Below are 24666 nucleotides of genomic sequence, written 5' to 3' on the forward strand. Positions count from 1 at the left end.
CATAGGCAATGATGGTTTCTTGACTGAGCACCATAATGCCTCAGATTTACCTCGTAATGACTTAGTACGAGCTAAATAGAACTTAAGAGCTCTAACAGGACATAACACTCTTTCCAGTTCGTTGCCTACGATCTCTGATAAACAAGGAATATCAAAAGATTTAGGCCAAGGACGAGAAGGCAGTTCATTTTTGGCCAGGAAACCAAGTTGAAGAGAACAAGTGGCTTTTTCTGTAGAAAAGCCGATGTTCTTACTGAAGGCATGCAGTTCACTAACTCTTTTAGCCGAGGCCAAGCACACTAGGAAAAGTGTCTTGAGAGTGAGATCCTTCAGGGAGGCTGAATGTAATGGCTCAAACCTGTCTGACATGAGGAACCTTAGGACCACGTCTAAGTTCCATCCAGGAGTTGCCAAACGACGTTCCTTAGAGGTTTCAAAAGACTTAAGGAGATCTTGTAGATCTTTATTGTTGGAAATATCTAAGCCTCTATGCCGAAAGACCGAAGCCAACATGCTCCTGTAGCCCTTGATCGTGGTAGCTGAAAGGGAGCGAACTTTTCTCAGGTGTAAGAGAAAATCAGCGATTTGGGCTACAAAGGTACTGGACGAGGATACAGATGCTGACTTGCACCAGTCTCGGAAGACTTCCCACTTCGACTGGTATACTCTAATGGTAGAAGCTCTCCTCGCTCTTGCAATCGCACTGGCTGCCTCCTTCGAAAAGCCTCGAGCTCTAGAGAGTCTTTCGATAGTCTGAAGGCAGTCAGACGAAGAGCGGGGAGGCTTTGGTGTACATTCTTTACGTGGGGCTGACGTAAGAGATCTACTCTTAGAGGAAGACTCCTTGGAAAGTCTACCAGCCATCGAAGTACCTCGGTGAACCATTCTCTCGCGGGCCAGAGGGGAGCAACTAACGTCAACCTTGTCCCTTCGTGAGAGGCGAACTTCTGCAGTACCTTGTTGACAATCTTGAATGGTGGGAATGCATATAGGTCCAGATGAGACCAATCTAGAAGAAATGCGTCTATGTGTATTGCTGCTGGGTCTGGGACTGGAGAGCAATAGATTGGAAGTCTCTTGGTCATCGAGGTTGCAAAGAGGTCTATAGTGGGTTGACCCCAAGTCGCCCAAAGACTCTTGCACACGTCCTTGTGGAGGGTCCATTCCGTAGGAATTACCTGACCCCTCCGACTGAGGCAGTCTGCTAAGACGTTCAAGTCGCCCTGGATAAACCTCGTTAACAGGGAGATGCCTCGATCTCTTGACCAAATGAGCAGGTCCCTTGCGATCTCGTACAGCGTCAGGGAGTGGGTGCCTCCTTGCTTGGAAATGTATGCCAAGGCTGTGGTATTGTCGGAGTTGATCTCTACCACTTTGTTTCGAAGGAGACTCTCGAAGTTCATCAAAGCCAGGTGGACTGCCAAAAGCTCCTTGCCGTTGATGTGCATGCTCCTCTGACTTGAGGTCCACAGACCTGAGCATTCCCGACCGTCCAGGGTCGCACACCAACCCAAATCCGACGCGTCTGAGAATAGTACGTGGTTTGGGTTCTGAACTGCTAGGGAAAGTCCCTCTCTCAGACTGATATTGTCGTTCCACCAATTCAGGCATGCCTTTACTGGTTCGGAGATCGGGATTGAGACCGTCTCTAACGTCTTGTCCTTTTTCCAGTGAAAGGCTAGATGGAACTGGAGAGGTCGAAGGTGTAGCCTTCCTAGCGAGACAAACTGCTCCAGGGATGATAGAGTTCCTACTAGACTCATCCAATTCCTGACTGAGCATCGTTCTCTCTTCAACATCAGTTGGACTTTGAGCAGGGCTTGCTCTATTCGGGGGGCAGATGGAAAAGCCCGAAAAACTGGACTGCGAATCTCCATCCCTAAATACAGTATAGTTTGGGATGGAATCAGCTGGGACTTTTCTAGGTTGACCAAAAGTCCCAATTCCTTGGTCAGATCCAATGTCCAATGAAGATCCTGCAGACAGCGATGACTGGACGAGGCTCTGAGAAGCCAGTCGTCCAAGTACAGGGAGGCTCGGATTCCCGATAAATGGAGGAATTTTGCTACATTCCTCATAAGCCTCGTAAACACGAGAGGAGCAGGACTTAGGCCAAAGCACAGGGCCCGAAACTGGTATACCACATTGTTGAAAACAAACCTCAGAAACGGTTGGGAATCTGGGTGTATGGGGATGTGGAAGTATGCGTCTCTTAGGTCGAGAGAGACCATCCAGTCTCCCTTTCTGACTGCTGCTAAGACTGATTTCGTGGTCTCCATGGTGAACTTTGTCTTCGTAACAAAGACGTTGAGTGCACTGACGTCTAGCACCGGTCTCCAACCTCCTGTCTTCTTCGGTACTAGGAAGAGACGGTTGTAAAACCCCGGTGATTGAAGGTCCGAGACTTTCACCACCGCTCCCTTCTCTAGCAATAGAGACACTTCTAGGTTCAGGGATTGTCTCTTTGACTCCTCTCGGTACCTGGGAGAGAGGTCGATGGGGGAAGTCGCTAGAGGAGGTTTGCGTACAAATGGAATTTTGTACCCCTCTCTGAGCAACCTCACAGATTGTTGGTCTGCGCCCCTCTTCTCCCAGGCCTGCCAGAAGTTCTTCAGTCTGGCTCCTACTGCTGTCTGAGGCTGCGGGCAGTCAGACTCTGCCACGTGAGGACTTGGCTCCTCTCTTCTTTCCTCTCTTTCCCTCGGCACGAGTACTTCCCCTGCTGGGAGCTCTGCCACGAAAGGGCGGAATAAATCTGGACGCCGGAGTGTCTATCCTAGGTCTAGCAGAAAAGGATGTCGAAGGAGTCCCTTTGCGAGCAGAGGACGCCACCAAGTCATGGGTGTCCTTCTGCACGAGTGAAGAAGCTATGTCCTTAACCAATTGTTGCGGGAACAAAAACTTTGATAAGGGAGCAAAGAGTAGTTCAGATCTCTGACAGGGAGTAACTCCTGCCGACAGAAAAGAGCAAAGGGACTCTCGCTTCTTTAAGACTCCCGACGTAAAAGAGGAGGAGAGCTCATTGGAACCATCGCGGATGGCTTTATCCATACAGGACATAATCAGTAAGGAGACATCTCTATCAGCCGATGAGATTTTCCTACTTAAGGCTCCCAAACACCAGTCAAGGAAGTTGAAAACTTCAAAGGCTCTGTAAATGCCTTTCAGCAGATGGTCAAGGTCCGAGGAGGACCAACTAATCTTCGAGCGTCTCATGGCTAGGCGGCGGGGAGAGTCTACAAGGCTTGAGAAGTCACCCTGGGCAGAGGCAGGGACTCCCAAGCCGAGAACTTCTCCCGTGGCATTCCAGACGCTCGATCTAGACGAGAGTTTAGACGGAGGGAAGGCAAAGGCCGTCTTCCCCAAACTCCTCTTGGTTTCCAACCAGTCGCCTAAAAGCCGTAAAGCTCTCTTGGAAGAGCGAGAGAGCACAAGTTTTGTAAAGGCTGGCATGTTAGCAGGTACGCCTAGAGCAAACTCAGACGGTGGCGAACGAGGAGCAACAGCGACGAAGTGATCGGGAAACAACTCCTTAAAAATTAACATGACTTTCTTAAAGTCCATTGATGGAGGAACTGTTCTGGGTTCGTCTACATCCGAAGGATGATCATCATGCTGAGGGTCAGCAACGTCCTCATCTGAAGGATCCTCATCTGACAACTGCTGAGTAACAAGCAAAGGGGTTGGCAATGCTTGACACGCAGCGTCCACACGCACTGGTGCATTAGTAGCGGACCAGGACGCAACGTCATGTAACTGCTTAACAGTCTGTGAACTGTCAACAACAACAGGAGCGGGAGGACGCTCGGCGTCCACTCGAGACTGTTTTGACTGCCTAGTCTGAGCAGTCAAAACAACTCTAGAATGCGGTGGTTGACGCTCAGCGTCAAAACAAGTCAACTCCGCTGGTTGGCGAACGTCCTGAACGTCAACAGGAGCATTAGGAAGTGGCCTAACGTCCAAATGCGGCTGAAAATCAACACGTGACCGCATCGAGTGAGGCTCTACATATCGTGACTGACGTGACTTAGCTACGCCAACGTCAACAGGACGCACAAAGGTTCGTTTGGGCGGCTGAAGGCCAGGATCTCGATGAGATAAACGGCTAGGATCAACGTGAACCTTATCGGCAGAATAGTCTTCCATAAGGGAGGCGAGCTTAGTCTGCATGTCCTGCAGTATAACCCATTTAGGGTCCACGGGAATGGGTGCGGTAAACGACGGGGTTAACGTCTGAGACGGCACAACCTTGCCTACACCAAGACTCTCTGAGCCTGTGTAACGTTGTTGCTTAGGCGGCGAGCAGTCATCCGATGACTGCAACGGGTCAGAACTGTCCCAATGACTACATCCAGGACGCTGGACCTGTCCTGAAGGGACCGACTTTCGCTTAAGGGGCCCAGAAACCTTGCTCCACGGTTTCTTATGCGAAAAGCCTTCGGATGACGAGGAGAAAATGGGCTCTCTCGTCTTATGGTAGGGGCGATCTTGGTGAGATACGCCTGATACCATAGAGGGAACGTCTGTTCGCTGATCAAGGCCTCTCGAACCCATAAGTCGTACGACATTACTTCTCCCCTGGGCTTGGGAGCTTGCAAGAGGTCTCGGACTAGGTGAACGACAGGCACGAACAGACGAACCCTCGGTCGCAACACTGTTCACAACACTTTGCGCACTAATCACTTTCCCACTATTTTCCGCTGTGGCACTCTGACACTTAAGCTCTTTTACGTCAGCCATGAGTTGATTACGATCAGTTGCTAACGCTTCAACTCTTTCACCCAAGGCATGAATAGCACGTAACATGTCTTGCATAGATGGTTCCTGAGTGCCAGAAGGGGGGTTAGGTACAACCACTACAGGGGAAGGATTAGGGTCAGGGGCATGTTGAGAGGAAAAATCTACTGACCTAGAGGAACTCCTCCTTACCCTATCTCTCTCTAGCCTACGAGCATACTTATCGTATTCGAGCCAATCGAATTCCGAAAGGCCCACGCATTCCTCACACCGATCTCCTAATTGACAGGTTTTACCCCGACAATTAGAACACACAGTATGTGGATCGAGAGAGGCCTTTGGAAGACGCCTATTACAGTCCCTAGCATTACACTTACGAAATCTAGGGGCTTGTGAAGCGTCAGCCATTTTGAATTAGTCAAAGAAAGTCCAAAAAACAATCCAAGTCATCAACAATTAAATCTGTCCAATAAAGAGTTCAAGAGTTTAAGTTGAGGAAAAACACCTGCACTGCGAAAGCTCAAACCAAAATGAAGTACTTCACCAAATATGTTGAGAAAACTCCAGGTTATACAGCGAGTATTGATACGTCTTGTCGTCAAGGTCGACAGAGAAGAATTGAAGGCTTGTTTACATGCATGTGTGGTATCTGGCCGATAGTTGGCGCTGGTGGGCACACCCGCAACCTTCATAGCGATCGCTCGCGAGTTTTTGTGTGTGTTTTCTGTCGAGCCGCTGAGCAGCAGCTATTATATATTCACCGGCTAAGTTAAATATTTAAAATGTAAATTTTCAATTAAAATTCATTGAAAGTATACTATTTATATAAAATGCTTTCAATTCTTGCACAATGAAAAATAAAAACTTACCAGCAATACTTAATATCTCATCAACCACACTTTTCTGCTGGGAGGCATATTCTTCACGGCATGACATATGTTGGTCGTTCAAGTCTTGCATAGCACCGTTTCTAAACCTAACACCAGCTTTATTTGTGTCTATCATTCTATAATTTCTATTATTGCGCAAAACTTTTTCTTCCTGGAATGGTATAGAAATATGGAATATAGATTCTTTTCAACTACCAACAGCACTATACAATGCTACATCATGTTGAAGACATTTTGAGTTGAGAGTAATTTCCAATGATAGGGATTTACTGCACTGGACATAATAAGGAGTTGCTTAAAGGGTGACTAAGTGGCTTTTTGAAGTGTAATTTGATTTGGGTCTTAAGATTTGGGAACAATTAATGAATTAGCAAGAGGTGTATAACTGCATGCGTAAAAGCAGTATACTGTAATGTAAAGAAAATCTCTTGATTGGTAAAATTATATAAATCTTGAACTTTAAATAAGATGGATTCCTATTTAAATACTGTATATACAATTTAACAGGAACAAAGAGTACAGGTACTTCATCTATCATAATTACACTTTCAGAGAATGGCAGAGGTTGCACAAATAACCAGTTCATAAATATGGGATAAAAACAAAGGCAAGAAATAGTTGGATAATAACTAACAACACATAGAGCAACCTTCAAAATATAATGGAGGACAAAATATAGGTGGTAATCTCCTAGGGTAAAACTTAAAACATTATACATTTCCCTCAGGTCATCAACTTTTTTCTTTTGCCACAGATCAATAAAAGTGCTTGTTCCTTACCAGAAATCAAGAGATATGGTATTCACACTTTCAGAAGAAAATACTCAGTGAAATTCGTTTTTTTACCTTCAATGTAACTCTGAAGAAATATCCCAGTTGTGCATTTGATTCTAGCTTAATGGATTTGCCTGCTTCTAAGCCCAAGTCACTAGCAGCCTTTCTAAGCTGACTTTGAATATCGCCTTCTAACTGATCCATAGACTCTCGCAGTTCTGAAATGATAGAGGTGTATAAACTACTGTATAAGAATCCTAATGAAAGTCATTGCAGTTTATTCCTTAACACTAATATAATCATCATACTTTTTCATAAAATTCTACTTGACTAAATATATATACAAGGACATCTTAACATTGGTATAAAATTTTGTGAATCAATTTCATAAAACATAATTCTTTTACATGCATATAAAATTATTAGATTTATTGTTATAAGCATAATGGGGATAGGTATGCAAAGAAATAAAATAAAACAAAAGGTTTTATAAAAGAATAAAGTAAAAAATACAACAAAGTACACACATAAAACTACTTTAAACATATTATTAAAATATTTAAGAAGATATTTATACATTTAGAAATGGTAACCGGTACAAATTATATAGCCATGAGGAGAAAACCTAAAAGGAATAAGATTAGTCTTACCTCCAAGCTTTTCATCAAAATCAGGCTTGATAACATACTCGCCTAATTTGGCTTGCTCCATATCAACAGTGGTTTCAATCATCTCTTGGAACTTGGTAAGGTCTGATATTAATTCCTAAAAGGTGGAAAATAAGAAATTTTAAATATAATTTGGATTTTTTTCCTAGATATACTAACTAGAGTTCTTTAATATAGGGATATGTCTTCAGTGGTGTCAGAATGGCCATCAAATTGTTAACAAGATAGTAAGTTATCGACAGGTGGTGCAAGGGGGAAAGCCACCCACCTGCCTGTTACAGAATAGACACTTTTATCATCAAAGCAACGACTGATAAGGGTAGTTGAGGTGATTAATCTTATTTAAAGGACTCAGATTTGTATGGCTTGAAAAAATACAAATTACCTGTAAATATTGTTATTTGCTTTTAAAAGTATAGTATACAAAACATTGTCCTTAAAAAGATGGAAACTTGCTCATTGCTGAAAGAAGTCCCCTAAAATCAAATTGGAAGATTTTCTTCTTCCTTGGACATGTCATCCTTTCTGAGGTAACTTCAAAAGCCTTCTAAATTTCCTCACAGGAACAAAATGCACATAACCAGAATGGCCTTTCAAGCACCACTAAAGGACGAAAGGTTTGTATATGCATAGGAAGAAAGTATGAGGGACAAGGAAATCGTATATGCCTTACTTTTTCATACAGGAATGAGAAGACATTATGATTTCCTTATTGTCCTATTATATAAGAAAATACTAAAACTAACTATCAGTTCAATGCATAATACAAACATTCTAAAAGTTGGAAGATAACATTATCAAAAAATATTAAATGGCATGTTATTCAACTAACTTTCTCTTTCCACTAGATCAAGTTTAGACCTTCAAACACCATCAGCATCTACCTCTTTTTGGATTCTACTGCAGTAGTAGCATTACTTCACAAGTAAACATATGTTAATAATCATTATCATTAGAACCAATTATAGTACACCTTAAGTAGCATGCTGTAGGTGATCAAGGTTCTTCAACTCCTCCAGTCCAAAGTGAATTGCTTTCTACCTTAAAATTTCCTCAATTCCTGAGTCTTTCCTTTTTCACTATCTAACTTCTTCACATATGCCTTGCTAAAACCATCTCTCATTTAGGAAAAATACTTTGGAAAAACCTTATGAAAATATAATTTGACTGTCTCTGATGGTTCAAGAAATAGAGGCTTTATGACCCAATTCTTGAAACAGGGAGACCATTTAGTGCCAAATTGATTATCTGAGTTAACTCTTTTAACTAATTTCTTCTAAAAATCTTCATAACTGCTATTTTGACTTCAATGTGCCACTTTCTATAACATAAAATTTCCTATTTCTAATAAAAAGGAAAAATATTGTAAAATTCAAATGATGTAAATAGACAATAAGAAAAAAAATATAAAACCCGTAATCCTATTATTTTTCTTCCATTAGAAGTAAGAATGTCAGTGGTATGGTAAAATCCATTTAAACAAACTAATATGATAACAGTAATATTCCTGAATAATTGTTACAAAAAAATTAACGATATTTTATATTTCCTAGAACAGAAATCCAGCCAAGATACAGCAATAAACAGTAAATTCAGGAATTCACCAAAAATAAGCATGAATTTATTTACCTGGAGAGGGGTTGTAAATACAGCTGCTAAAGAAGTCACATGAGGACCTTCATATTTTGCAATAGCTTCACATAAATTTGGTAAACGTTGAACACAAAGATAAAACCTGGAAAAGATAAGGTATATTTATAGGATACAAATAAGTTTACAGGAAGAAATAAAAAAGTACTTACCTTAAAATACTGTAATTATATTTAAGTTACCCCTTAATTTCTTTCCAATTTAATAAAGAGAGACCTGCATTAAAATGACTGAAAATCATCAAGAAACCACGAAAGCTCTTTAATTCTTACACTTTAAAAATTATGAAGTTGGAACCCTTTTTAGAAGAAAAGATTATTTCCAAGAAAGGTTTCATGATGAAGATGTGGATGAGAGTAACAAGAATCCTCTTGTATAGCTAAAGATTTTGCTGGTAATATTTCAGTAAAGATGCAGTTTGGCCAAGAATTAAGGCCAATTGATAATGATACAGATTAAGGGATGAATTTCCATTAGGGTTATATTTTTCTGAGCTAATCATAACTACCCTTCATCAAGGTAGCATTTTACTGTAACTCACCACTATACACACACTGAACTTTAGGCTTCCACCATTGCGAATGTGTGCAAAAATAATGATCAAATAATCAAAATAAATAAAACAAAAAATTATGGCTGAATTTCAAATAGTACGGCTAAGCAGTAGGTTAGTTCCCCACTCTGGCACCTGGTGGCGGACTGAACATTTTTCCATATTTGTTGATATCTGGCTCAGTCATGTGGAGGTCTCTCAACAAGTGGTAGTCTTCAGTAAACACTATTGCTAAGCAGTTATTCATTTGTGTATAAATTGTAAACTGTTGTCAATGAACATGTCTGATACTAAGCACAATAGTAATGGTGATACCAATGGTGCTGCTAAGGAATGAAATGAAATAATCATGGATATGAAAATGCAAATAGAAAAAAGTGAAAAGATTGTAAACATAGCACATTTCTTTAATAAGAGTAAGCCCACCATCGGTGAGTGATAAATAAGAGCAAAGATAAAATAAGAGAATGTGTGAGGGGTTCTGTGACAACGCTTTGACCTATTATTTCCATAGAGAAAACTTCCACCAGTACCTTCTTGTCTCACCACCATAAGTTGACCCCCTTATACCAGCTGTTCTACCTTACAGGATTAGATAACTAAATTTTTTATATCTAATTATGATTACAAGTTCCCTTTAATCAGACTTTTACCTAAATTTTAAAAAGATTGCGCATCAAATATTTTCTTTATTCTTGCATCAAATATACATACTGTACTGTATATTCTGCAGATAAGAGGACCTTTAGATGAGACAAAATAAAAAATAGGGGCAAATTTTAATGAATTTAGGTCATATAATATCTGTTTTGAATAACAAAGCCATCAGTGTATAGGCTAGCTTTTGCTTATCCTTAAAAATCCATAATAAATTAAATAAAAGCAATTTTATATAATGCTCTTCCTAAAAACACAGCCATAAATGGAAACCTTTATTTTTTTTTATGTTTCGCAGCCAACAAGCATATTTACACATCTGTGTATAGGTTAGCTTTTCGAGTGATAGATATTGTATCTTACCTAGTATTGGTTATGTAATGATTATCTTATTTCTAATATTCTTTTTGTTACTTTATCTTTAGAAATTTAAAATCAATTAAATGAAGACAATTTTATGTTTTTCCTAAACACACTGCCTAAGAAAGAAACCATTGATTTGCTTCACCGACAATCATAAACAAACAAAACACACTTACACATCTGAGATAACTAATGATACAAATAGCTTTTAGTAAAGGCAAAGTAATTACAAATATTTTACCAATAATTTTGCTTGCTTTAGGTCAACAAAAATAAACTACAGCTAATTACAACATAATAATTTAACGGTTTTATGATTGTTCTAAACTTTTACAAACAATAACTGTACATCTAATTTCCAAAATATTTTTCCCAACTCTGTTGTAATTCGGTTTAATCTCTTATCAACTTGTATCCACATCAATCATGAAACCGCCAGTAAAAATAAGAAAGTATGAGGCTCGTTTTAAATTAAAAATTATACAAGCAGTCAAGGAATCAAAGAAATGAATTGTGAGGGCACGAGAATGTTTCATGTGACAGAGAAGATGGTGAGAAAATAAGGCTAATTTGATTCATGATGGATTTTTTATGACAAATAAATATTATCCTAATGTAAATGTTATTATTACCATCATTAACACTACCACTAAAATTATCGAAAGGTTATAGATAGAGAAGGATAAGGTTGCTGAGAATTTTCTCAGCTGGACTCGCATAGATAAAAGTTGATTTATTTGTGGATATGGAACTTTTTCCTCAAATATTTATCACAAGCTTATACTAATAATTATGTAAGGTTTGGTTACCTTTATTATCGGTTATTGTACGAGGCCTATTCTCACCTACCAATAAACATCACTTGGAATTCAAGGTGTGATTTTCATATCAGTTGTATAAGATGACCCCCATTTTTCAGGGGTGATTTTTAGAATTTAAGGATCGTCTTATACTGTACGAGGAAATATATGGTATGTATGATACAACAATACTTAATAATGTCAGAAAAACTTTAAATGGTTTGTCATTGAAAGTAAGGGAAATAAAATGGGATGCAAATTAATCATGTTTCACATTAGTCCCTTTTTAAAAGCATTTTTCATACTAGAAACAAATAGCAAATAGAAATTCTTGATATAACTATCATCAAAATTAATTAGAATACTGTATGTAGTCTCACTAAATTTAGGGCATTCCACTGAATGAAAACTTGGAAAATATAACTTTAAATTGCTGGTTGGTAAAATGTGAATTAAATTAATAAATAGATCACAGAATATTAATTCCAATGATATCTAACCAAAGGCATTCTTGCTACATTTACGGCCTAGTTAGCTAGCAATAGCAGGATCAGCTGACTGAAAATTTGAAAAATAAAACTTGAAATTACATAGCAAATGTGAAAAAAAATCAACAAATATATTATAGAATACCACTATAATTCAATTAACATCTAGATGCAAGAATTCTTGTTACATTCGTAGCCCTAGTTACTACCCATAGCAGGATCACCTGATGAAAAAAGTAGCGAGTTACGAGTTGCTGTTGGGTCCTAATGGTTAATAGTTGTCTACCCCAAATGAAGCTAGACTGATGAAGTGTTTGGTTTCAGAACACACTCTCGGAATGCAAGTGGTTATATACTGTACTTTCATTTCCAACCTAAGCCTTTCTTTTTTCACGATATGAACAGGAAAAAGTTTGAACTTTATGCACCTTAATTATAATCTAATTCATAATTCTTTAATAATGGTTTCATATTTCATTTGCCCGCTGTAGGATAGTTATTAGTTTTATGAAGCAAAATTATCCCCATTTATTTAAAAAATTTATGTGAAGACACAGCCATATTTGTTCCTTGTAGGTAACATATCTGTATTTATCTATATTATATTAAAAAATTAAAGTGGGTAAGGGTTAGGTTGGGTGGGGAATGTTGGGCCTTTGTCAGTGCGTAAGGGCCAGGTTGTGAGAAAAGAGAAGAGCGGAATGAGTTCTGGAATGAATTAACTAGGTATGTAGAAGGACTGGGTAGAAGGAATTATGTAGTTGTCATGGGTGACTTAAATGCTAGAGTGGGCGCTGGAGAGGTAGAAGGTGTCAATGGGAAGTATGGCATACCAGGTGAAAATAAGAGTGGTGAGAGACTGGTAGATATGTGTTGAGCAAGAGATGGTGATAAGTTATAGCTTTTTCAAAAAGAAAGATAAAAACAAGTATACATGGGTAAGAGTGGCAAATGGAAGAGTGGTAGATAGGGCAGTAATGGATTATGTGTTGATAACTAAAAGAATGTTTAGAAGATTGAAAGACGTGCACGTGTTTAGGGGTATTACTAACGGTATGTCTGATCATTTTTTGGTGGAAGGAAAATTAGTAGTAGCAAAAGAGTGGGGGAATAGAGTAGGTGCATGTAAAAGGGAGCTAGTGAGGCTTGAAGAGCTAATAAAACCGGGGGTAAAAAGTAAATATCAAGAAAGGTTGAAAATGGCATATGACAAAGTGAAAGTAAGTGGAACTGGTAATTTAAAGGAGGAGCGGAAGTTAGCAAAAGAAAATTTTGTTGGGATTGCAAGTGATGTGTGTGGCAAGAAGTTCGTTGGAGGCAGCATGAGGAAGGGCAGTGAATGGTGGAATGAAGGAGTGAAAGTAAAAGTGGAAGAAAAAAACGAGGGCTTTTGAAGAATGGCTGCAGATTAATAGTGTAGAGATGAATGAAAGATATAGAGAGAAAAATGTGGAAGTAAAGCCCGAGGTAAGTGAGGCAAAGAGGGCAGCTGACCTGGGGTGGGGTCAAGGATTGGGTCATTCATATGAAGAGAATAAGAAGTTTTGGAAAGAAGTGAAGAGAGTCAAAAAGGCTGGTTCAAGAATTGAAGACAATGAAAGATGGAAATAGAAGGTTGTTAAAAGGAGAGAAGGCAAGGAAAAGGTGGGCAGAATATTTTGAAAGTTTACTGAATGTTGAGGATAATAGGGAGGCAGATATAATTGATGTTGCAGGTGTTGAGGTGCCGGTGATGGGAGATAAGAATGAGAGAGAGATTACAAGAGAGGAAGTGAGGAGAGCACTAGATGAAACGAGAGTAGGAAAAGCATCTGGCATGGATGGTGTGAGAGCTGAGATGTTGAAGGAAGGGGGTGTGACTGTACTTGAATGGTTGGTGAGATTGTTTAATATGTGTTTTGTGTTGTCAATGGTACCAGTAGATTCGGTTTGTGCGTGTATTGTACCACTATGTAAGGGTAAGGGAGATGTGCATGAGTGTTGTAATTCAAGGGGTATATTAGTTTGTTGAGTGTAGTTGGAAAAATGTATGGTAGAGTACTGATTAAAGGATTAAGGATAAAACAGAGAATGCAATCTTAGAAGTACAGGGTGGTTTTAGAAGAGGTAGGGGTTATATGAATCAGATTTTTACAGTTAGGCAGATATGCAAGAAATATTTAGCAAAAGGTAAGGAGGTGTATGTTGCGTTTATGGATCTGGAGAAAGCATATGATAGAGTTGATAGGGAAGCAATGTGGAATGTGATGAGGTTATATGGAGTTGGTGAAATGTTGTTGCAAGCAGTGAAAAGTTTCTACAAAGGTAGTAAATCATGTATTAGGATAGGAAATGAAGTGAGTGATTGGTTTCCGGTAAGAGTGGGGCTGAGACAGGGATGTGTGATTCGCCGTGGTTGTTTAACTTTTATGTTGATGGAGTGGTGAGAGAGGTGAATGCTCGAGTGCTGGGATGAGGATTGAAACTGGTAGACGAGAATGACCATGAATGGGAGGTAAATCAGTTGTTGTTTGCGAATGATAGTGTACTGGTTGCGGACGAGGAAGAGAAGCTTGGCCGATTAGTGACAGAATTTGGAAGGGTGTGTGAAAGAAGGAAGTTGAGAGTTAATGTGGGTAAGAGTAAGGTTATGAGATGTACGAGAAGGGAAGGTGGTGCGAGGTTGAATGTCATGTTGAATGGTTCAGTTCAAGTACTTGGAGTCTGTTGTAGCAGCAAATGGTGGAGTGGAAGCACATGTATGTCAGGGAGTGAATGAAGGATGCAAAGTGTTGGGAGAAGTTAAAGGAGTAGTAAACAATAGAGGGTTGGGCATGAATGTAAAGAGAGTTTTGTATGAGAAAGTGATTGTACCAACTGTGATGTATGGATCGGAGTTGTGGGGAATGAAAGTGACGGAGAGACAGAAATTGAATGTGTTTGAGATAAAGTGTCTAAGTAGTATGGCTGTTGTATCTCGAGTAGATAGGGTTAGGAACAAAGTAGTGAGGGTGAGAACAAGTGTAAGAAATGAGTTAGCAGCTAGAGTGGATATGAATGTATTGAGGTGGTTTGGCCATGTTGAGAGACTGGAAAATGGCTGTCTGCTAAAGAAGGTGATGAATGCAAGAGTTGATGGGAGAAGTACAAGAGGAAAGCCAAGGTTTGGGTGGATGGATGGAGTGAAGGAAGCTCTGGGTGATAGGAGGATAGATGTGAGACGCAAGAGAGCGTGCTATTAATAGGAATGAATGGCGAGTGATTGTGATGCAGTTCCGGTAGTCCCTGCTGCTTCCTCCAGTGCCATGGTTGACCGCAGAGGTAGCGGCAGTAGGGGATTTAGCGTTATGAAGCTTCATGTGTGGTGGATAACGGGGGAGGGTGGGCTGTGGCACCCTAGCAGTACCAGCCAAACTCGGTTGAGTCCCTTGTCAGGCTGGGAGGAATGTAGAGAGGAGAGGTCCCCTTTTTTGTTTCATTTGTTTGATGTTGGCTACCCCCCAAAATTGGGGGAAATGCCTTAGTATATGTATGTATGTACATTAAAAAATATGAAGACTTTCCGTGACGATACCCATTACTATAAATGCAGGTAGAAATTACATTTTTCTTCAATTAAAATGATTGAGATGAATATTGAGGAAGAACAACAAAATAAAAAAAAGCAAGAGGAATTTAATGAACAAAGAAAAGTTCTTAATTAACAAGACAACATTAAGTACAAACTTCATCCATCAATTCTGATGTCTGGTAGCCTTACAAAAGCTATGACATCTACGCTGTAGCCTACCTATAGCAATCCTGGAGTGTTGCTGCTTTGCGGGTCAATTTTCGTGCTAATCGATGAAGATCAGGAATACTTTTTAGGTGTTCTTCTCCAAGGCTATGACGCAAATCAACAGATGATACTAAAGCTTCAACTAGGTCTTGACGTTCTTCTGTAAAAGGTAACATACACTTTATTAGAATGCTAATTTTATTAAAAAAAGAAATAAAAGAATTGGTTAACGAAAAATAAGGACTGATATTAAAATTCTACCATTATTGACATTATTGATAAAAGTTTGATCAGAATATTTCCCTTTTATTTATTTACATATCCAAGTTCTGTTTTATAATTACTTGTGAACTTTGTAAAGATAGAAATTTTAATATGGATTTTATAACTGTATCAGGAGAGTTTGGGTTAACTTATGCTAGCAAGGGCATCTTAGGCTAACTTATAGCAGCATAACTATTTCAAATTCATATGAACATTTCTACTGAGATTAGGAAGCATGAATACATACAATATAAAATAAATCCAGTGAAAATACATTGACTTATAATACTATTTTTTGTACAAAATTACCTTTAAAGTGGTTATTTAATAAGAAAATATTTCAAACATTTGAAAATTATTCAACACACCTATCTTGTTGATGTCAATGAGGGGCTGTCGTAGCCACTGAGCAAGAAGGCGATGACCCAATGGAGTTCGGCACTTGTCCAAAAGACCCAGAATGGTATGCGTTTTGGAAGACCCACCAGACATCTCATGTGTTTCACCAAACGGCTCGACATGAAGTGCTCTGACTGCGGCACTATCTATTCTCACATACTGACTCAAATCATACTGGGAGAGGCGAAATTGCCCAAAATTTGATTCGTCACCAAGAAGCTGAAAAAAATTGTTCCATCAAGATTTGATATATTCAAAATCATTCAATACAATTCAGAAGTTCATGGATGCTATAGATGAAAACTTTAACCCAAAGTCAGTGAACATCAAAATGCTCACTTTAGAAAATTTCTTTACAACTAAGGTACCTTTCCTCAGGAGGGATTGCATCACATAGCTTCCAAACATCAGTCTTGAAATATACAACCCCTAAACATTGTTTATAGATAGATATAGATATATATATATATATATATATATATATATATATATATATATATATATATATATATATATATATATATATATATATCTATATATCTATATATATATCTATATATATCTATATATATATATATCTATATCTATATATATATATATATATATATATATATATATATATATATATATATATATATATATATATATATATATATCTATCTATCTCTATATCTATATCTATATATCTATATATATATATATATATATATATATATATATATATATATATATATATCTATATATATCTATATGTATATATATATCTATATCTATATCTATATCTATATATATATATATATATATATATATATATATATATATATATATATATATATATATATATATATATATATATATATATATATATAAGGAAAATTCTCCCTCTCTCTCTCTCTCTCTCAACATTCCTTTTAAATTAAGCTCTACACTCCTGATATTCTTATACTGTTTTTACAATGGGATTCGGTTTAGAAAAACCCATTATAAGCTGAAAATATCATAAACTGACTCTGTACTAGCTTAAATATGTACTAAGTAACAACCAACCTTAAGGTCTCATTGATCAGTAATTGTGAAAAGCATCAATAAATTTCCAAATAATGTAACAGGAAACATTACCATAACATTAGTTCACAATAATTCCCAAAACAATGATTAAGCAAATAAAAATGAAAGAAATACAATGCTTAGCTTAACGCAGTACATTTCATAGTCTCCATATTGGTACTTGCTAATATTTTTTCTGTGGTATTCACACTTAGCCACTTTTCTGTTATGGATGGTTAAATGTAAAAGTAATTATCAAAAGTAGAAGCTGGGGATGATATGGAAATAGTATGATCCTTTATATATTTCTCCTCTTCCTCTTCCATAAGCAATTTAATCAAAGTATCCAGTGACATTACCTCTTTACTGAACATACCCAAGATGTATATTGGATTTCAAAATTCTTTTCACTGAGTAAGTTTATAACAAGCAATGGCATCTAGACTTTGTCTCTCAACTTTCGCAAATCTTTTGTAGTTGATATCCATTTCTTCAAGAACATCTAATCTATTAAACCAGTGTTTAAAAAATACATAAACCAATCTGCCGTGAATTTTTTTTTTGGCTTGGCCAAATATGTTTGGTTCTCTATCTCTCCACTCATTTTTCTATCTCTACACATTCAAGAAGTTCTTCCTTATTCAGCCTCAATAAATAAAAGGTGTTGGATATCTTTATTAACTTCCAACCATAATCATTTTTGCAGCAATACATTCTTCATGCATACAGTATTTCTTCAACAGAATACTCTTTCTTTAAGCCTTTGAATGGCTTTGCATATGTTTTTTCATGTTCCATCCTACATTCCTTTGTTACCTGTAATGCTAAAGCTCTTCTTATTTGGACTTAAAATGTTGAGACCTTTCTAGAATATTCAATGTCTTTAGTTCTGTAGCTTCGATTGCCTGAGAAAACATGTTCCATAAATAATATTCCTTGAATATTGCCATGCTGCTTTATGAAGTTGTGTTTGGTTGAAAAACACAAAATATACACCATAATGCATATATCTTGGGTATTATGGATGTCCTGGATCATTATTTATAGAAAAAGGTACCTTTAAAGAAGCCCTGTTCTGACATTCTTCAACCTGAAAATGAAACAATACAAATGTAATCTTCAAACAAAGCAATACCCATTCAGGCATTTTTTGTTGGAGTGAAAATGAATGGGAAGAAAATGAGAGGCCTAATTTTGCTAATGCTCTAGGTTTTTTGAAGAGGGGAATCGTAAAAGCTTTAACTCGAGGCCAAACATATTTCCACCTAAAAGAGGAATTATAAGTTCTTCAAGTCTTCAACACAGGCATGGACTTCACATTTTGATATATGTACAGTATGCGAATTCGGGCATTTGCTTCAAACATACTGTAAGTCTGTCTCGTCTACATTGAATATTTGCTCTGTCAAATATTTGTATTCACCAGTAATAATATTAAATTCTTTCCTGTGTTTTTCTCAGCTCCTACATTATCAGCACTTACAGCTTCATTGCTAACTTTTATAACATGAAAAATATTAAGATTCTTAAAACACTGCAACCATCTGTGGTTTGGGGCACAGTCCAACACAAATTCTAAACTGATACAGTACACTAAACTGTCCCACTAAAGATAAAGCGAAGGAATTTTCAGAATAACTGATGGATGGGTACTTGGAATAGGAAATATGCATCTTTCAGATCCAATGAATACATGAAGTAATCTTATCTCTCTGACTAAAAGCAGTAATGACCAAACAATTTCTATCCTGAAAGGAGTATAGAGGATAAACTTGCTTGGCAATGACCAATCTCCAACTGCCAGTCCCATTTTCCACCATGAAGATATGACTGTAGAATCCTAGAGGTGGATCACCAACAACTGCCAGCCCATATATATCTAGCATTGCTCCCACCTCTGCTGACACAGCTAGAGCTTTCTGCAACCCTGTGTGGTGTAGGCATCTAGGAGGATCAGAGTGCAAGTGAAGGGCAGTAAAAATCCCTACTGAAGAAGGCCTAACTCTCCATTTCTGTCAGGTTGCCCAATAGCACAAGAGGCATTCTTCCCCTCACTGTAGCTGGGGATGGGGAGCACCTACTTCAGCATCTCCTACAGCCCTCCAAAAATGCGAGTATGAAATGTGTAGCCTAGAACTGAAAACATTCAGGAGGTGTTGACAATCCTGGATAGGGTTTCAGAGGAAACAGAGCCTTATTTAAACCGGAGCCTCTCTGTGTAGGTGTCCTCAATGGCTTGGTTCCAACCACCTTCAAAGGTCCAAAAAGGAAGCTGCACAATGGATCAAGGAGCCTTAAGACTAGGTTCATCAAGTACCCACAGTTGTGTCAGCTTCACTCTTACCAAACAGTGAGTGGGATCAAAGCACTGACCCATTACATAGTGCTTTCACCATCCCTGAAGCAATCTACTTGGAGAAAAAGGATGTAATAGCATCCTTCCTTTCCAAGACACAGTTGACCCAAGTAGTCATAGTCTGCTTACGGTAGAAGGTTAAACTGCCTTAGAAACAACCAAGATCCAAAAATGTCTTTTGTTGACACTAGACAACGTTCTTTCATGAGCAAAGTTTGCTTATATGCCAGACAAGCTGTCTACACAAAAAGCTGACTGGATAGATGGCATAAGCATGGATTACATGCTTTTGACCTCCAAAGTGAAAAATGGAAATCCCTCAAATTTGAAGACGATCCAGTGGAAGGGACCTTAACAAAGCAGAAAGAGCAGGGTCAGCATGGAGAAGTGACAACACAGAATCAGAAAAATCAATTTGATACACGAGAGGCTGCAAAAGGAGCTTGCATGACTGGCTCAACCTGAGAGAACTCACAGCTGGGGACCTGAGTGTTCACACAATCAAAGACCCAGCATCCTCAACACTTCATACTCAGCGAGGACTGAAGATCAGCCAATTTTTGGGGAAGGACACGTAAGGTAGAGTAAATAATTGTACCTGGAAATGTACACTAACTGCTACCACCGAGATCTACAGAAATGAAACGATGGAAATGAGAAGGTGACCTATTCATGGCTTCACAACCCAACCTGATAGTGGATATACTAAGTAGAGCTCTATAAAATGAACGGATGCCTAACCACATTCTCATGGAAACTCAGAGAGACAAAATCTACGTGAATCCTGAAGAGGGCAACAGCCAAGAACCAGACTGACTACATCCTATCCGCAAAAATAGAAACAGGGACTACGTCCAACCAAACATGAATGGACGCCGTCCACTAAAATGTAAACTGGGAATACAGAACACAGACTGAACCCTGTCACCACCCTAGGAAGCACTGACATGACTGTCCACAATCTGGGTCCTCACTTCCCGACAAGAATCAGGAGGCTCTTAAGACGGAGAGAACAGAGACACGCTGAAAAGAAGGAGAAGGAATTAGCATGTCCACCTGGCTAATGGTAAAGATTAAGACAAGAGAAGCTGACTTTTTAGGCAACAAAGAGGAACTGGAAGCCTTGAAGGAAGCAGGTATCTTGAAGCCACCCAAATAAAACTCCAAAAAAGATGAACCAACATAAGAAGTGTGGCTAGACTTATTACAAGTAGCCTTACCATAAGCCTCTTTTGCCACCTCTTAGAAAGAGGAGGCTATGAAGATGAGGAGGATGATGAGTGACAAACTAGAAAAGAAACTGAAGGAATAACAAATTTTATTCCTTTTCTTGTTCAGATTGAGAGCTAAACTCAACAGGCATGCTGGTGGTCAAGGCCTTCACAGATGCTACTCTCACAGAGGCTGAAATTACTTCTATGGGTACTATACCACTAGTACCAGGAACATTTTGAGAGGATGCCATCATAAATATCAAGGTCACCAAATAATAACTTCTAACTAAACGAAACCTTCACCTCTGCTCCCACTTCTGGTGGTGATTCACGAGCAATGAGGCTATAATCAACCTCCCCCAAGCCACCAGATAACACGACCAATTAAACCTACATAGAGCCAACGCAAGAGGAAGACTGTGGAGGGAGGATGGATGATCTACAGGTATACGAGTGTCTTCACTTTAGAGGAGCAAGTTCCCCTGATGATCGCAAACATATCAATTTCACTCTCTTACTCTTCATCTCAAACCTAGCCCACTGAAAGGACAAACGACAACACTGAACAAGGAGATGCATACGAACAAACGTGCTCCCTTGACACTAAAAAAAAAATTCATGTGGTCGATGGAAGGTGAACTCACTCACGGCTCTCTTCCATACGGCAAGCATAATAAAACACAGGCTAAAAACACTGAACACAATTGAAAAAATCCAAGTAGAGATAATGCAGATGGGAACAAAAATAAAAAGCAGCAACACATCCATTAGGGGATAAGGCTAAGCTCTTTATTTAATAAACTAAGTTAGGAAACAAGAGTCCAATCTCTTGAACTTAAGGGTTGGTAAACATTGGGAATATTGTGTTTTAGTTGGTAATGAATGAAAATATATTTCAGGTAAAAATTATGGAATTAAAATTATCTCAGTTTATTATAAGAAAGTTTTCGTAAAAATAATTTTAGGTTTAAATATTGATTTGTCTAAAAGTAAAAAAAAAAAAAACATGAAAATAAGATACCTCATTTGCTAGCACAAAATCACATACAGTATTCTTTTTTTTGTAGAAGCTCCTTAAAAATATCAGAAAATTATAAAAATAGATATAGGTAAAACTACTCGTATTTCTTTTTATCATTTGCAGAAAAGGTTTACAGGATAACAATTAAACCAGAAGCCTTAGGGTGTAAGAGGAAAACTTCTTTGCTGAGAAAGGAAGGATAGGTATCTTTATTGACAGTATTTCTATTTTTTGTCAACTTGATCATTTTGCCATATATAAGTGAATCTCTGCACATATTTTTTTTTATAATAGTTGTGTATTTAAATAGCCAAATTAAAGTGAAGTTAAAAAAGGCAAATCAATGGTTATGGAGGAAGGACTGTATAAAAGAAGGCTTAAAATACTTCTTCCAAAGACCAAACACAAACCTTAACAATAGATGGAAACACCAATAAAGTTGAATAATTTCCTCTACAACACTGACTTACCTAAACAGCAAGAATATCAAAGCTTTGGAGGTCAATAAAAAATTATGTAACATTTCAGGAGGGTTACTTCTTACCTCTAGATATTTGATGACAACAGTCAAGGCTGCAAGGGCAACAACTCTATCAAATTCTGGTCTTGCAGCAACAGAGCTGGCATCTTTTACTCCTCGCAAAAGACGATTCAAATCTTGATCTGCATCTTTCACTGAGAATTCATTCTTCTTTCTCTCAGTGAGGAGCATATTGCTTCTTGAAAGTACCTAGGATATTTGGTATGTTAGCAAATTATTACTATACAATGAAAAATATTTTCAGCCTAATATCATCTAATAATTCTTCAACATCTCAATTTCTATTGCCCTTATCTACAAATTGGATATGTATTTTTCTTGTTTTTCTTTTTACATATATTTAACACTAGAATTAATTTCCTTCTTGTGCCATTTTATTAATCTACATAACTTCCTCTAGTCTTCTATCAATAATGTTCACATTAAAGAGTAGCCTATCTAAATTCCTTGTTTTAAAAACACTTTTAGATTATAATACAGTATTAAGAGTTAACATATGCATTTTCTTCCAGAATCAGCACACAACATTTTAAAAAATTGGCTGGCATTCAGGGCATCCTGAAGTAACTACCATACTCGGTACTTCAAGTTTATGCATTTTCGTGATTCACTAATATTGCTTTATTCGTATGTAAAATAAACTTGAATAATGTACAATATGTTGTTACATAAATGTAATAATTTCTTATATTTTTCAGCATTACCTATAGAGTAGGTTGTAGCTTAGCTAGCAATAATAACAACAACAATTTGTTTACTTTATAATACAACAGTATTTATTGATTGCAGCAGTTTTAAAAAGGCAAAAAAGAGTTCCTATAAAGAAATTGCATTTACAATTTCATACAAAACTAGAAAAGCACTCTAAGGTGCAAGACCTCCGCCGTGGCAGCTTATTTCTCAAAAACTGCTTACCTTTCCCAGAATCAATTTAGACCGTAAGCGTATTTGAAGTGTGTGACAACCATGAGTAAAGTTGGGGTTATGGTTACGGTTAATTCGGTCGACCTTAACCTTTGACCTAGGAATTTTAAAAGTTAAACACTTCCACATCTCAACATAACAACTAATCCCTGAAAGTTTCACTATACTATGAGTAAAATGGTGGCCTGGAACTTGTTAAAAAAACAAACAAATAGACAAACATCGGGCGAAAACATAACCTTCCCATTTCGTTAGCAAAGAAAATAACAACTATTTTGTTTATAGAGTTGCTATGCATGCACGGATTGAAGACAACTCAGCCATATTTTGAAGTTTCTCTAGTTACCTACTGTTGTCAATCATTTCTCAACGACCCAAATCAATTATTCTTAGATTGCCAATGTCAGTGGTTGGGATGGAAATATCCTTATTGAAAACCGAATTCTAGTAATAAAATTTCCTATTTCTATACTCACCTAATGTTCATATAGCTTCTTTTCCAGGAGTCTACTTTTATTGACATTTACCCAAAAATTTGAAAAATACTTTAAAATTTTCCCATCTTTCCCTTCACAAATAAAAGCCTTTAGTAAAAGAAGGAACATTCTAGTACAGGTGGTAACTGACACACCAAGGTTTCTGTCTCTTCAGATTGTCTGTAGTGATTGAACCTCTCCAGATTATTTGCTTATTACTGAGCATTAATATACCTTCACCTGTTGGTGTGGCAATTACTGCAGGGAGTATATAAGGGAATTGTTGCTAGATCTTGATCTGTATTAGAAGAAAAAGATATTTAGTTTTAGTAAAAAAAATTATCTGACATTTCAATGGATTCTGAGTTTTTCTCTGTTTTTAAGAAGCATTGGTTTTATGGATAAGCTTTAAATTTCTATTTATCACAGATTCTTGTACCTTAATGTATTTTTCATACCTTTATATTTGCTGTTTCTTTTTTATTCATTAGATTTATTGTCGCAAACGAAGTGAGCAACCTTATATGAAATGCCAAAATGCCAACCCATAGCCCCATCATTCCCTAACCATAGATTTTGGAGTGGGTATGGGGGAAGTAGCTGATATTTTTGACGGTGGAGTCAATAACTCCAATACCAATAAACATATTCAAATGAAATTTTAAGGGATTACTTAGATATATATATGTTTTGTTTCTGATAATTTTCATGCTCATACCTGCTATAGGCATGCCCTGGCTGTCACTTTTGTTCGTAAGTGAAGATTTTTAGCTAAAAAATCAATGGAGGAGCAAACTACTCCTAGAGTTTTACAGATATCCCAATTATTTTCACAGGGTTTGATGGGTGTTATGTGAAGTATATTCATTTAAATTTTTGTATTAATACTTGCTATAAAAAAAGTCCCAGTAGCCATTTTTCGATATCCGGTGGAGGCTGATTTTCGTCAGCGCAGTAAATTACTCGTAGAATATTTCACATACCTAAATGAAATTCAGGGATTTATGGAATGGATATTTACTTTGTCCATATTAATTTTCAAGTTGATATCTTCCATAGAAAAGCCACAGCAAACGTTTATTTTGGTA

The 24666-nt window shown here is 37.6% G+C and overlaps 1 protein-coding gene across 1 annotated transcript in view; it reads right to left on the reverse strand.

Moving 5' to 3' along the window:
* LOC137621503 (DNA mismatch repair protein Msh2-like) overlaps window positions 1-24666 on the reverse strand; it is a 123142-nt gene that overhangs the window by 38791 nt on the left and 59685 nt on the right. The window contains exons 7-13 of the mRNA XM_068351855.1: window positions 22182-22367; window positions 15969-16218; window positions 15349-15496; window positions 8698-8803; window positions 7051-7165; window positions 6473-6618; window positions 5607-5778 (exon numbers count right to left, since the gene is read on the reverse strand). Of these exons, the coding sequence (XP_068207956.1) occupies window positions 5607-5778; window positions 6473-6618; window positions 7051-7165; window positions 8698-8803; window positions 15349-15496; window positions 15969-16218; window positions 22182-22367 (1123 nt within the window). The remainder of the gene's footprint in view (window positions 1-5606; window positions 5779-6472; window positions 6619-7050; window positions 7166-8697; window positions 8804-15348; window positions 15497-15968; window positions 16219-22181; window positions 22368-24666) is intronic.

Source organism: Palaemon carinicauda, chromosome 28 (assembly GCF_036898095.1).
Source record: "Palaemon carinicauda isolate YSFRI2023 chromosome 28, ASM3689809v2, whole genome shotgun sequence".
In the NCBI taxonomy this organism is placed as follows: Eukaryota; Metazoa; Arthropoda; class Malacostraca; order Decapoda; family Palaemonidae; genus Palaemon; species Palaemon carinicauda.